At 50.2% G+C, this 14,511-nt stretch overlaps 2 protein-coding genes across 9 annotated transcripts in view; one reads left to right on the forward strand and one right to left on the reverse strand.

Annotated features, from left to right (window-relative positions):
• Positions 1-13,593, forward strand: part of DPCD (deleted in primary ciliary dyskinesia homolog (mouse)) — an 18,157-nt gene extending 4,564 nt beyond the window's left edge. For both annotated transcript variants that reach the window (XM_059661171.1, XM_059661172.1), the window contains 4 exons: positions 6,486-6,610; positions 6,956-7,089; positions 12,525-12,627; positions 13,031-13,593. In XM_059661171.1, coding sequence (XP_059517154.1) covers positions 6,486-6,610; positions 6,956-7,089; positions 12,525-12,627; positions 13,031-13,135 — 467 coding nt within the window. In that variant the 3' untranslated portion in view covers positions 13,136-13,593. The remainder of the gene's footprint in view (positions 1-6,485; positions 6,611-6,955; positions 7,090-12,524; positions 12,628-13,030) is intronic.
• FBXW4 (F-box and WD repeat domain containing 4) overlaps positions 13,587-14,511 on the reverse strand; it is an 80,259-nt gene continuing 79,334 nt past the window's right edge. For 6 of the 7 annotated variants that reach the window (XM_059661161.1, XM_059661160.1, XM_059661157.1 and 3 more), the window contains one exon: positions 13,587-14,347. In XM_059661161.1, coding sequence (XP_059517144.1) covers positions 14,228-14,347 — 120 coding nt within the window. In that variant the 3' untranslated portion in view covers positions 13,587-14,227. The remainder of the gene's footprint in view (positions 14,348-14,511) is intronic. The other variant, XR_009448244.1, reaches the window with a different exon arrangement.

Raw genomic sequence — 14,511 nt, forward strand, 5'->3', positions numbered from 1 at the left:
AGGACCCCTGGTATAGGGGGTAGAAATGGTAATTTGTAGCATTATACCTTGTGTTTCTGCAGCTCTTTTCCTTTAAGAAGAGGCTCATGAATAGAGGCTCCAGCTTGGATTTCTGGGAATTATTTGATTTGTCCATTCACTGTTCCCAGATCTGTACATCAGCATTAACTCACTTCCCAGAGCTAGGTGGCTGGTTCTTTGACCCAGGGCCTGAGGCTGTCAGCAATGGGAGTTAGTCTCTTTATTAAGTTCTACCTGAACTGCTAAGACCAATGATGGAATCATGGACTGGGTTATTTTCTTGTCATTATTCTTGACTTTAATTTCTTCCTGGGACTGATCGACAGGTAGTATTGGTGAGGGAATTTCTTTTTCCCTTTTTCTGACAGCTCATAAATGTCCAGAACCGACAATACAGATTACACTGGTTTGCATTCTCTTAGTCTCCAGTCTTAAAATGTGTGTCCTGCGCATGTTCCGTCACAGAGTGAAGTGTTGATCTCTCCTTATTATGAGCTGCTTGGGCTCTAGTCCCAATTGGTTTAGTCTGGTGCTATTAAAAATCTTGATGTGTTTAGCATATGACACTGATTTGGTGGAAACCAATACAGTAGTAATATCCTCACAATGCATTGTAATTTATAGCACTCCCAGGGGGTGACAGCCTTGGAATGCCTAACGGGGCGAGCTTATGAAAGCAGAGGTCACGTGGGCTAACCACCACCATCACCAGACCAGAGACTAGTTGCAGCTCCTCTCCCCCAGCCCCCAGCGTCACCTCTCTTCTCCATACAGAGCAAATCAAACAGCTATAGCTGCTGTGGCTGTAAAAACAAATAAACAAATAAAACCCAGGCCTTTTAGTTGTGCTTGCACATGAAATTAAAATGAAAAAAAAAAAAGTCCAGTTTTTTTCATTGGCAGCATCCTATATTAACCTGCCACTTCTCTTGGAACGTAGAGGATAGACAGTGGCCTCCAAATTCCTTTTTCTTAAAAGCAGAAATGGAGGTTCATCAGAGAACATTGTTTGGCTAAAGTTTACCTAATAATGACAGTAATACCATAACTTCTATTGGGTACCACGCTAAGTGCTTTGTGTGAATTATCTCGTGTAATCATCCCCATTACAGCCCAATGAGGTAGGTACTGTTGTCCTCATTATACAGGTAAAAGGGGGGTGGGGGAGTTGCAAGAGGTTAAGCGCCTTGTTGAAAATCACGTAGCTGGTTAGCTTCTGAGCTAGGATTTAAACCAGGTCTGCCTGATTAAGAGCCAGTGCTTTAGTTCTCAACAACATACTGCTGGGAGTGAGAATATTTAATCCTGTTTTGTTTTCTTCTTACTAAATTTTGCTCTCCTCAGAATAACCTGAGGAGGGGCTGGTGGGAACAGGACAGAGATGGGCAGAGAGAACCACCAGACCCTTTGAGCAGCTGATCCTTTTCTTACCCATCTCTACCCCCACCCCACCCCACCCCACCCTCACCCTCACCAGCTACCCTTGCAAAATACTGTTCATTATTAACTTTAAAATATATATATTTTTATTGATTTCAGAGAGGAAGGGAGAGGGAGAGAAAGAGATAGAAATATCAATGATGAGAATCATTGATTGGCTGCCTCCTGCACGCCCCCTACTGGGGATTGAGCCTGCAACCAGGCCTGTGCCCTTGACCAGAATCAAACCCGGGACCCTTCAGTCTGCAGGCCGATGCTCTACCCACTGAGCCAGACCAGGGGGATCATTATTAACTTTTAAATATAAATACTCCCAGGGCCTGAGCTGACTTTTACTTGTGCATTCTATGAAGTAGAATATGGACAGGGTTTTTGTGGCCGTAAATGGGAATAGTTTCCATTTTTCAAGCTAATCCTATCTAATAAAAGAGAAAAATGGTAATTGGCGTACGACGATACCCTTTTCATTGGCTAATCAGGGCTATATGCAAATTAACTGCCAACAAGATGGCGGTTAATTTGCATATGTAGGCACAATGCAGAGAGGCGAAAGGGAAAGCAGGAAGAAGCCCCCTGCCACTGACAGTGATCGGAAACCCAGGGGGGAGCTAAGAGCTGGGGGGCAGGGCAAAGGCGGCCCTGGGGCCACCTTTGCCCTGCCCCCCAGCCATGATCGAAGAATCAGGCGCCTTTTCCGCCCTGGCCAGTGATAGCAGGAAGTAGGGGTGGAGCCAGCAATGGGAGCTGGGCACGGTCCAAGCTGGCAGTCCCAGGAGCTAGGGGTCCCTTGCCTGGGCCTAAAGCGGAGCCCGCGATCGCGGGGCTGCTGCCGCTGCGGGTCCCCGCTGCCCGGGCCGGACGCCTAGGCCAGAGGCGTTAGGCCTGGGCAGGGGCGGAGCCTGCAACCGCGAGGAGCTGGGGGTCCCCTGCCCAGGCCTGATACCTCTGCCGGAGGCCTCAGGCCTGGTCAAGGGGCCGATCCGGTGATTGGTGATCAGAGGGTGATGAGGGTCAACTCCTCTGGCCGAGGCATCAGGCCTGGGCGGGGGACTGAGCCGGGGATTGGGGGGATATGATGGTCCCCTTGCCCAGGCCTGAAGCCTGGGTCAGAGGCGTCAGGCTTGGGCGGGGGGTGGAGCAAGCGATCAGAGGGAGATGGGGGTCCCCTGCCCAGGCATGATTCCTGGGCCAGAGGCCTCAGGCCTGGGCGGGGGCCAGAGCCAGTGATCGGGGGGAGATGGGGGTCCCCTGTCCAAGCCTGATGCCTCTGGCGGAGGCGTCAGGCCTGGGCAAGGGGCCGATCCTGCAATTGGAGGGTGATGGGGGTCAACGCCTGAGGGCTCCCAGTATGTGAGAGGGGGCAGGCTGGGCTTAGGGACACTCCCCCCCCCCACACACACCCAGTGCACGAATTTCGTGCACCGGGCCCCTAGTCATATATATTTGATAATTGGCCAAAGTGGTTTTCTGTTAGAAAAACCCAGAAAGTAATTTACAGAGGAAGACTTGCCAATGGTGCATCCATCTAGGACAGAGTTCTTCAGTTGGTGTTAATAAGCATAGTAGTGTCGTATTTTTTCTACCCTGTCAATGCTATTCATTCCTACCCCCACAATGAATGCTGTATGTATTCATAGAGGAAAAAACTGAAGGGCCCCATAACAATGATCGGAACATCAAACCAGCCCCAGAAGAACACAACATGTCCAGGGGGGCAGAGGCTGAAGGGCAGGCCGTCTCCCAACGATTACATTCGGATTACCGGCCTAATCTGCTTTGGTATTTGACCGCCAGCCTAACCACCCCAGGCTGCGGTTGGAGGATATTGAGCACTTTCATTCCCAAGCACTTCACCAGCTTTATAAATGACCCACTCGATTCCCTTCAGCCTCCTCGGGGATGGGACGTGGCAGCTGTTTAATAGCCACACAGCAACGCTGCAGTGTTTTAGGGCAGAAAAGAAGAATCCTGCATCCAGTGTAAGCTGCAGGGAGTATTTGGAAGGGAGAATGTAATTACCCACATTGGAAATGGGCCAGGCTCGGAGCTTTGGGGAAAGAGGCCTTCAGGACCTCCACTTTCCAGCCCACCTGGAAGATGGGGCCTCCTTTCAGCCAGCAGCCGGGGGCATCAGCCTGCTTCCTGCCGACAGGAGAAGCCCCCAGGCGCTGCTTCCTTCATAGATTCCCCATCAGACCCTTTACAGGGTCAATGACAGTCTCCTTTCCAAGGACCGGCCCTGGCTCAGCCGGGAAGATCTGACAGCGTCCCAAGGAGCTGCCTTGCACACACCAGTTTGGGTTTAACATATAATCAAATCAGAGTGACAGCAGGTGGAAACAGTCGTCTGTTGCCGCAGGAGCTGTCCTTGAGTTCAGGAACAAAGACGACAGGAAAGACAGTGTGGATTTGCACGTGTGCACTCACGCCCACATCCGTGGGGAAAAAATAACCAGGACTTTACCACAGTCATTTATTGAATCTTATAAGGGAATGAGTAGGGAGACTTTCTTCTGCATTCTAACGAAGAATTTAATCCCAAGATTTTTTATTTGTTTTTAAGAGATGAAACAGCCAAGGGTGCTAAATTCCTGTGACCTGAGTGGCTTTTAAAGTCAGTGGTAAAGAAATGAGTAGCTGATTTTCCTTCTCCTTCGTGTGCTCTTTGGGAAGGCTTCTGTGCAAAATCCTAGAGTCGAACTTGCTGCTCCTGGCCACACTGGCTCTCAAGCTTTAGGACATGTGATTTAACAAGGCCCATGATTAGAGGAGCACCTCACTTGTCCAGTCCCGGGAGTTAGGTACTCCTCATAAATTATATTTCAAATAAGCAAAGCTTTTCCTTTAAAGGCTACAATATAAAAAGAGAAGTAGAGATACTTAAAAAAATAAATAGAAACCTTTTTAAATAGCATACAATCTTATTGAACATTTATAGAATATAATTTAGCCTTTTATTAATGATTCAAATTCTGGACTTGGAGTTAGGGGGCCTGAATTGTAGCTTTGGCTTTACACGTTGGTTTATCTCTCTGAGCCTTGATAAGTCCCCATACTCTGTCCCCTGGAGAGTGGTGGCAAGGGAAGAAACACTGTTTCTCATTTTAAAGCCACAGGCATCGGACCAGCTGCTTTCTGAGGGAACCCCCACATTTAGATCTGTGATGACTGTATTTCATTACCTAGTGATGCCCTCAGGGTCTAAGGGTGCTTACTTCCCCTCACTAAATGGTCCCACGTGCTTTGTAGTTCTGACACTGCCCCCTGAATGTGAGCTGTCCCCTCATGTGATTGCCCATGTGCCTGGGAATGCAGTTCATTTCCTGCCCTGTTCTACTTGTAGCATTTTATATACATAGTCTGAGTGAGAATGCAGGAGTGATCTTCCCTACAGAACAGAGTGAGGTGTGTAGGTCTCGTCACAAGAAGCTGCTGCTGGGAGGCATTTGTCACTTCTGAGTTTGTGACTGTGACAGAGGCCCCAGAAGGCTGGCTCCCAGTTAAGCGAGGTGCTATATTACATGAGTAGATTTGGATATACTCCCGGTCACAGTCCATTCACTTAAAAGAGTAGAAGTATTTGTGGGGGGAAAAAATTGCCTATAAAGCATATTTCCAAGTTTTACTCTTCCATATTAATTTTCATTATAAACTTGGAAATGTGTTTCTAGGGAGAATTTTTGGCCCTAAGACATAATAAAATCATACTGCAGAATGCAGCAGACCTTGTAAGAGCACATATTCAAGGGAAAATTCTAATTTTACAGCACACTTTTGTGTGCAGCTTGCGTGCCTTACTTAGAGCAGTGAGGGTGTTTCGGTTTGGCACAGCTGCTCAAAAAGTCTCAAAGAAACTCACCGCTTCCCTGATTTGGAGAATCAGACTATAGCCTCATCCCCCAGCCCAGAAAAAGCCGCTAACTGGAACAGCTGCAGCAGACGCCCTGGCCCTTTTTGAGTCGTTGAGCTCCTAAAACAGCTTTAGGAAGGCTGCTGGCCTTAAGCAGCACCTGGGCTGCCCAGGCTGGAGTACACCCCAATGCAGCAGGCAGGGAACGGAACAGAGAGGCTCCAGCTCCAGAGGGCCCCCCTGCAGTGATGGGCTGCCCCATGACGCAGCCCTGATGACACAGCTGAATGGGGTTCCCAGCAGGGCTTTCCAGGTAATGTCCATTGAACTGATTTTTTCACTTAACAATTTCCCTAATGTATGTTCCTTACTTGAAAAAAAAAAAAAGCTTTATGCAAACATCTGGCTTGTAAAACAAGGTAAAATAGAGATAGCTGTTTGCATTATAAACGAATGATTCTGCTTCACAAAAAATTCACATTACATTTGGACTTCCTTTTTTTGTTAAATATATTTTTATTGATTTCAAAGAGGAAGGGAGAGTGAGAGTGAGATAGAAACATCAATGATGAGAGAGAACCATTGATCAGCTGCTTCCTGCACGCCCCCAACTGGGGATGGAGCCCACAACCTGGGCATGTGCCCTGACTGGGAATCGAACCATGACCTCCTGGTTCATAAGTCAATGTGCAACCACTGAGCAACACTGTCCGGGCTACATTTGGATTTTTTGAATCATGAGACAAATCTGCCTCTCAGATTTTACCCTCTTAATTCATTTTTCCTTTGCACATTTTTAGAGAGAAAGAATGCATGTCAACTCACACATGTTGGGATCCAAATTTTCCCAATTACCAGTAGTTAAGTCTTTTCCTAACCCTCCCATCTTCCCCTTCTGGAAGCCACAACTGGGGTTTATCTCCATGTGGCTTCTTAAAGAGCTATGTTCCTTTTGTCTGGGCACTCATGATATGAATTTTATAGGTTCTCTAATGTTGAAATGCTCAACTGAGATTTCAGAGTCTGGGAGGTTCCTGCTCAAAAAGCCAGTGCAAAGGAGCCTGTAGCTCCCACTTTGATCCTGTTCCACCCACTAGTGTGATGTTGATGATTCAGCAAAAAAGAGCAGAGCCTCTTTCTTCCCCATAATTCCCTTGCTTCTTTCTCTCCCCAGTCAGAAAGTGGCGTGTAAAAAGTGCCCTGGGAGCCTTGGGCCAGTGGCAGATTGAGGTGGGAGAGCCAGCACCCCACGGAGCAGGGAACCTGGGGCCTGAACTCATCAAGGAAAGCAATGCCAATGTATGTTTATCTACCAGGTGTCTTTGGGAGGGGAGCTGAGTGGGGAGTGGGCTCCCAGCCCTTGAAGAAAGGGACCATGTCTTGTTCACCTCTTCATCTCCAGTGTGCCCACCTGGGCACAGTGCTCTAGAAATGTTTGCCCGAATGAATACCCAAAGGCTTTTGACGTGGTCATCCCAGGGCAAGGGCTTGAGACCTGGCATGTCAACGTGATAGAAGCGTCAGAGGGAGCTGAGACGAGCTGAGGGTCTCCCATTGTGTCTGTAGGCAGAGATTTGTAGGGGGCGGGGGCATCCCTTCCTACCCTCCTCAAGAACAGTCCTGGGGTGGGATTTCCTTCTGCAGCCCATCTTCATGCGCAAGGACACCAAGACGTGTTTCCAGTGGCGGATTCGAAACCTCCCCTACCCTAAGGATGTCTATAGTGTCTGTGTGGACCAGACGGAGCGCCGTGTTGTTGTCAGAACAACCAACAAAAAGTAAGCAGCGTGGTTGACAGCGGCGTGGTTGACAGCGGCCTGCCTATGTTGGAGCAGAGGGGGTGGGGTGGGGTTGTCCTGGGTTAGGGCTCAGACTGCTCCTTACCCTGGGGGGCGGGGAGGGCAGAGAAGCTTTTTTCTTCAGCTGAGGGAGGGAAGTAGGGAAGGAGGAGGGCTTCACTAAAACCCCAGTAGGCAATGAATGCGCAAGGGTTTCCTCTCTTCAGGACCAGCTGTAATAATGTCATCAGCTCCATCACCGCAGGGAAACTAAACAAGTGTCTGGTCCAATACCTGGCATATACTGGGGCTCAATAAATACTTTTTGCATGAATGAGATGAGGGAATCACCTGGTTATTAACTTGTGATCTTAGGTGCTTCTGTTGTAAGGTTATTGTGACCTTGACCTCTGGATCCATGGGCTGGATCTAGTCCATTTTCTCAGATGTTGTGGTGCCAGCCGCGCCCCCCCCCCCCCCATCCCTCAGGTCCACAGGCCCCCAGGGAAGCAGCGTGGTTCCTGGGCTCCCCCAGTGCAGCCCTGGGTCCTGCCTATTTCTTTGGATCCCCCCAAGTCCCCACCCCATTACTTTGGCAGGGTTAAGGGGACAGGGAAGGGGTGGAGATGAATGAATTAATTTCAGGATTATTGCTGTACATGCAGCCAGTAGCCGCTGCAGCGGGCCTTGTCTATAAATATAAAGTCATAATAATAAGGGTTTGCGTTTGTAAAGCACTTTGAAGCCCTCAGACAAAAGGCACTTTATTCCCGTTATTGTTCTCATCATTAACAGGAGTCAGTGCCTAAAGTGGAATTTAGCAATTTCAGACAACAGAGCAATTGCCTTTAGGAAAACAAACTCCATACTTCAGCAAGCATTCCCTGGCGTAGGAGGCCTCGGGTCCAAACTGGGAACAAAAGTGCTTCTGATAGCACTTGAATCTGCAGCCCAGCAGTTTGTGGAGCTGGCTGCTGCCTCCCTTTTGTCCCCCAGAGGTCACTGTCGAATACAGATATCGGGCGGAAATGTGATTACCAGGGAATGAGAGCAGAGAGGCTAGCTGGCTCACCAAAAAATTCATCCGAGGGCAGATCCTCTGGGTCCCCTCTCATGTGCGTATGCAGCCATAGGTGGCGCTGTTGGCCAGGAGCTCCATGGCTAGAGGCCCACTTCTGGGTTCAAGGAATGGAGGACATTTTTGAACTCATGGCTGAGGCCAGGTGGAATAGTGCCTCCAAAGGGGTGGGGCCAGGGATTGGAGGGAAGATGAGTTTGTCAGTGCTCACTTTGGAGCCAACACTAACCATTGGCTCCAGTGGCCCAGCCTGGCTCAGCCCAGCCTTCCTCAGGCCCCTCTGCTGGGAGGTAGGCGAGAGGGAGCGCTCAACCCTTAATCCTGAGCTAAGTGGCATTTTCAGATTCTACCTGGAGTAGTAAAATACCCTATACCTTTTTTTACAACTAATTGAACAGAACTTACTGGCTGTTTCTGTGAGCAATGTTTAACCTCTCAGAATACTTTCCTTAAAATCTGTTCTCTGATTATCATATCGTCTGGAGACTGGCAGGGTACATGTTTTTATTCTTGTGTTCCATGTTAACGATTATGTAAGTGTATCTGCAAAGTCAGCTTAATGGGCTGCCTTGCCAGAAGGTACATTTAGGCCTGGTCTCAGTGCCCAGGCGCCTGCAGATTCCACTGCACCAGGGCATTGCTGTCTGATTTTACTTCTTGACTCACCGGGAGATTCTGTGCCTGCCCCAGTTCGAATATTCTGGAATGTGGTTACTAATGAAACTCAGGCTTCCTTTGTCCATGCCTGCCTTGTCCCTGAAGAACTGGGCTGGCCACTTTTCTTGGAGGAATTGATTCCAGTGTCTCATGTCCTTGGCCAGGTATTGGTGAGGGAAGGAAGAAGGTGCATTTCCAGGACCCCAGTGCAGCACCGTCTGTTCCTGTTAGGGGAGTTTGTGCAGAAAGGTTCTTAGCCTTGGCCTGGAAGCTGGCAGCTGTGAGTGGAATGAGCCCGGGTGCTGGAATAGGAGGATGTCGGCTTAAATCTGGCCTCTGCCACGTGTTAGTCGTAGTATTTGGGGCAAGGTTTCCTCATCCATCACAGGTGAATCCTCATGCCTACCTCACAGATCGGAAAATGTGATGAAAATGTGTATGTACAAATGGCCAGCCTTAAGCAGGTCCTCAACAATTCGTTGGAAATTCGAATGTGAAGGGAATTTGGCTGATTTGACATCAGTGATACTAACACTGTAGAAAGTGTTAATAGACATTGCTAGAAAAAGGATTCTGTGCTCAAATAAGTTTAGGAAACTCTGGAATAAACAACTTTTTCTTCAGTAGGACTTTTGAGAGCCTTTAGTATGTGAATGTATATTGTGACTCTCTAGGAGGGGCTACTGTAGGCAGGGATGAACAGTGCCCAGAGCCTTGATGTGTAAGAAAGAAAGATTTGCCTACTGATTTTCTATGGACTGGACTGGCTGGAGGCTTCTCTTGACTGTTCTGGCCAACCCTGCACACAGTTGTACAGGGTGCCTCCTGGAGGTGTGTGGCGTATGGCCCATGTGGCTGTCCACCGTGGCCCTGTCCTCTAGTGTCTCTCTCTGAAGACCTGACCTGTGCCCTTTCTCAGTTCACTGCAAGGGCGAATGAGTTGGGAAAAGACTGGGAATGGGGAAGGTGATACAGTGGGAAGAGAGTGACGGGATATGGTAGGTCATTTCTGAAATAGCCAAAAAGGAGCTGTCCTTTTGGCACACATTGAAGAAAGTTGGCCTATTCCAACCTGTTGGACTGGCACCTGCAGACTTCAGATTTATCTAGGACAGCTCCTTTATTTGAGGAGGAAGAAACCGAGACTCAAAGCTAAATGGCCTGCCCTCCTGAGAGCCTTTGCTCCCACATGTCTTTTGAACACTTTTGAGATTCAGAAAGAAAAACCACCATGTGTTAGAAAGAGTGCTGTGGAGACCTGCAGGGTGGCTGGGTTCCTGGGGAGCCCACCTCCCATATCTGCCCCCCTCCTTGGACAGGTGCAGGGAACTTATACCAGGTCGTCTGTTACTTGGGAGTGAGAATGTGGAAAGATGGAGGGGTCAGGCTTGGGGGATTATCACTTGTTTTTAGATTGTCTCCCTTTACCAGTTCTGTGACTTGGGCCTCGGTTTCCTCTTCTGTAAAAGAGGATTAGAGAGGTAGTAACCAACCTCAGAGGGTTGTGTTGAGGAATCAATGTGTAGAACAGTGCCTGGCACAGATTGAGTATTAATAAATGTTACCTCTCAGTGTGTGGCTGAGACTGAGAACAATGAAGGGAGATGAAAATGGGGAGGAGTGTTGGGGCGTCTGCAAAAAGCCCAGGAACCACCTGCTATAAGAGTTTGACTTTGAACAGAAATACAGCATGGTCTCCTCGGGCAGCAGTACGGCCTTGTTTCTTCTTCATCCTTAAAATCCTGAGGCTTACAGCTCAAGGCCTGGGACACAGTTGATGCCTAAGAAATGTTTGCTGCCTGAGGCTGAGTATTTTGTTTTCTGCAGAAGTACAGTAGGTCTCTCTCTAGTCCAGGTGCTGGGGAGAAAGTCAAGTGCAGCTCCCCTGAAGGCAAACCCCAAGGCCAGGGAATGGGGGCGGGGACTGCTCCTTGAAGAGAGATGCCCCACACTCCCCAGGAGCTTCTAAGGAAAATTGTTTAACTTCAACCAATAAACCTATTAGAACAGACTCAAAACAAAGCTGAGTCTCCAGACCCACTGCTTCCATTCCTCTAATCTCGTGAAAGATGGTGGGTATAGGACAGAGGAGGCAGCCACACACCTCAGGCTCCCTTAGATCTTGTTGCCATTGCCATGAGGCCAAGCTCCAGGATTCCAGCCTGGGGAATGTGGCTTGAGAGTGCCCTGTCCCACGGGCGGGTGCACAAGGCAGGTCAGCAGAAAGGATGTCCCGGTGCTGGTCTACAGGGCAAAGCCTTACACGGCCCGGGGTTCGGCTGGGCTGCATGTGCCTGCGCTGCTTCTCTCCCAGTTGTTTCTGTGTATATTTGCAAGGAAGATGTTAACACTTCCTAACAAGCCTTTGTGTTCATCTAATCCTTGCTGTTTAACCTTTGACTCCCCCCTATTATCAGTGTCTGCCACCTTTGCTGGCCAGACCAAGGGCCCCAGGAAAAGACCTCAGCTCGGGCTGGCTAGGAAGAGGATGAGGCCGGCATTCCACTCCAGTTTGCAGGCAGATGGATCACCTTTCCCTGGGGCAGAGCTTTGGAAAATAAAGCAAGCCTATGGTGCCATTAGGACCTCCCAGCCCCCACTCCTTTTGAACTGTCAGCCTTTAAGTAAACATTCTTTTCCTGCCATGGGTCCCAGCACCTTGGTGGGGAGTGGGGAACCTGGGAGGAGAGGGGCCCTGAAGAGCCTCTGCTAAACTAAGGGATTTGGGCAGGGAGAGTGGGGCAGAAGTGCTACATTGATGTCAACTCTCCGAGTCCCCAGGGCATCAGGGCTTTTGAAGTGGACTCAAGGTAGCTGTCACCACAAGGACCAGGCTCCTCTGAAGTATTAAAAGCCCCATCCTCCCCAGGCCCCTCACTTGAGTGTGTTTGTACCTGCCTGCAGCGTTTCCCTTCCCAACCCACACATCCCGGCAGCAGTGGTGATGCAGTGCCTGGGTGACAGGTCTGGCAGCCACTGACCAGAGCCTAGCTGCACTTCCAAGGCAGATGCCAAAAGGGCCTATTGCTAGCAATGAGTAGGCCATTCTTTGTGCTCTGGTGTGATAAGCACCAGACCAGGAGCAAGGAACATCAGTCCTGACCTGTGGCAGCAAAGCAGTCCAGGGCCCCAGAGATACAGCTTCCCTGATAGCTCCATGGTTTGTCCTGTCAGGGAGCTTTCTCCTGTGATGTACTTCCCTCTCTGGCCGGCAAGTAGAGTCTGCTAATACGGCCTTAAGAGACCCCAACAAAGGAAAAGGTAGCTGAGGTCTTCACTGGAAGCCCCATGTATATGGCAACTGTCAGCTTTGGGGGGTCACCCTCGATGTCTCTATTCTGTCCCTGGTTAGCGCACATGTCCCGTTTTCTTGGGATCCAGAGGAGGGCTGGCTTGCTCGAGCTATCTGCTGTCTGTCCTGGGTAGTCCTAAACCTCAAGTATGAGTCACTAATCCCTGGTTAGTTGAGGAATCATGACCAGTTCTGCTCTTCTGCTGGACTGGCCATAAGGCCTTTGATCCTTTTCTTTCCAAGGCCACTAAGCCCCAAAATACTGGCGTTCCAGTGGGCTTCCTTTCTTCCTCTCTGGCTGCTGGAAGTGCGAGAGAACGTTGTAGAAGCTTAGCAGTACAGGGCCTGATGCCAAATTGTTGGAGTCACCTTGTTGGGTGTCCCCATGACCTCATTTTGTCCCCACAGGTACTACAAGAAGTTCTCCATTACTGATCTGGACAGATACCAGCTACCTCTGGATGATTCTTTGCTGAGCTTTGCTTATGCCAATTGCACCCTGATCATCTCCGTAAGATTCACCCAGACATCTTAGCCACTGCGTCAGGGAGAGCCTCCCTCCTTCCCTGCCCACTTCCCATTCCATAGGAGTCCTCAGCACTAGCCTCAGCCCATGAGGTGTACTAGCTGCAGAACAGGCATCTGTTTCAGCATGGGGAGAGCAGGGTGGGGCTCGGGGAGGAATCTGACAGCTAGAAGAGGACAGAGGGTGATGGGGAGGGATGGAAATCACAGACTGGGGCTCTGGTTCAAGGCCTGCTCCTACTTAGCCATGTGACTTTGAGCAAATCAGTCAACCCTGTAGGCCTCAGTTTCCTCATCTTTGAACAAAGGGATCAAAAGGGGCCCTGAGTGTGTGTGTGGAGGGGAGGGCGGAATGTGACGGAATGATGTCCTTTCTGGCCCATCTATAGTACCAGAAGCCAAAGGAAGTCCTGGTGGCCGAGTCAGAGCTGCAGAAGGAGCTAAAGAAGGTAAAGATGGCCCACAGCAGTGACGGGGACTGTAAAACCCAGTAGTGGGCCCTGAGCCTGCACCTCCGGCATGGAGGGTGAGTGAGCTCTTCTGTCACCTGTAAGACTCACAGCCTGGGCCTTTCTGGCACAGGGCAGCCTCCTCTCTTCCAGCAGCTCTACAAGCTCTGCAAGAACTGGCCCCGGGGCACGCCTGGCCCCTGCATCATGGTCTTCTCTCTGAGTAAAGTTTTGAGTCACTGCGGGAGCACTGCCCTCTTGTCCACTTCTGTCTGCTCCTACGCCCAGGGAAGGAGCTGGTGACGACACTCCCTTCTCTATCCTAGGGACCTTCCACAGCCAAAGGGGTGGGTGGTCAATGAGAGGGTTTCCTGAAAAAGAGAAAACCTTTGTTCTTTGGGACACTGAGCCATGAGGCTGGTCTTACTCTTTCCCAGCATGTACATCCCAAAATTTGAATCCGTTGTCCCCTCTCCAGCAAGTGAGGAACCAGATCTTTGAACAATTAAGCTTTATTTTTACAAAAATGAATATTGTAGCGTGTCTCAACAGCTGGCCTGAGGCTGGGCTGGCTGAGAGCTCACTCAGAACTTCTGGGTTTCCTTTATCCTTTCTTGGTTTCAAAGGGAGACCAGGCCATAGTGCCCCAGGAATGAGTCCCCAGCCCCAAAAACGTGTCCAAAGGTGGGGTCTGACTGAGGAGGTGGGGGCTGGTGCCAGCAGGGGTATTGGCAGCCACACCCTCCTTCCAGGGAAAGGGCAGAGAGGGACCACTGGCAAGGCCGGAGCACCTCACCTCACCTAAGCTGTCATGGCTCTAAGGGGTGAGGTGCAGGCGGGGGTGCCTCTCCAGGCCAGATCCTTGCTCTGGCGGATGGGAAAGCAAGGCCCGGTGGGTTCAGCTTCACTCTCCCAAAGCAGTAGGTCTCTTCTCTCCAACTGGTTCTTGGGAGGGGCTGTACCACTAGGTAATCTGAGTCCCAGGAGTCAGCAGCCTTTGGCTTAAGTGCTCAAGCACTGTGGTTGCAGGTCTGGGAGCACAGGCACGGGTGGGGAGCATTATCACTGCACCCTCCAAGCAAGAGAGGTCCCTGAGTAGCTAGCTTCCCTGGCCCACAGCTAGGGTGGCCCTGCCTGTCACGGGTTTTGAAAGTCCAGGACGTGAAGGTTGTAAGATAGCGCCGCATAGAGATGCTTGGTGGTGAAGCGCAGGCAATACACCGGACTGCTCAGGGGTGTCGACGTCAGCGGGAAGGCCTGCAAGGGAAGGCACAGAATGACAAGAGAGGCCCGAGTAGGAGATAGGGGAGCCCAAACCCAGGACTCCCAGGCCCCGTGCAATGGGTCAGGTGCACTGTGGGCTTCCTCCACCGCTCCAGGCACACCCACTCTCAGGTGCAGCCCATAAACATGAGTGCTGG

The sequence above is a fragment of the Myotis daubentonii genome, chromosome 13 (genome assembly GCF_963259705.1).
Source record: "Myotis daubentonii chromosome 13, mMyoDau2.1, whole genome shotgun sequence".
Lineage (NCBI taxonomy): Eukaryota > Metazoa > Chordata > Mammalia > Chiroptera > Vespertilionidae > Myotis > Myotis daubentonii.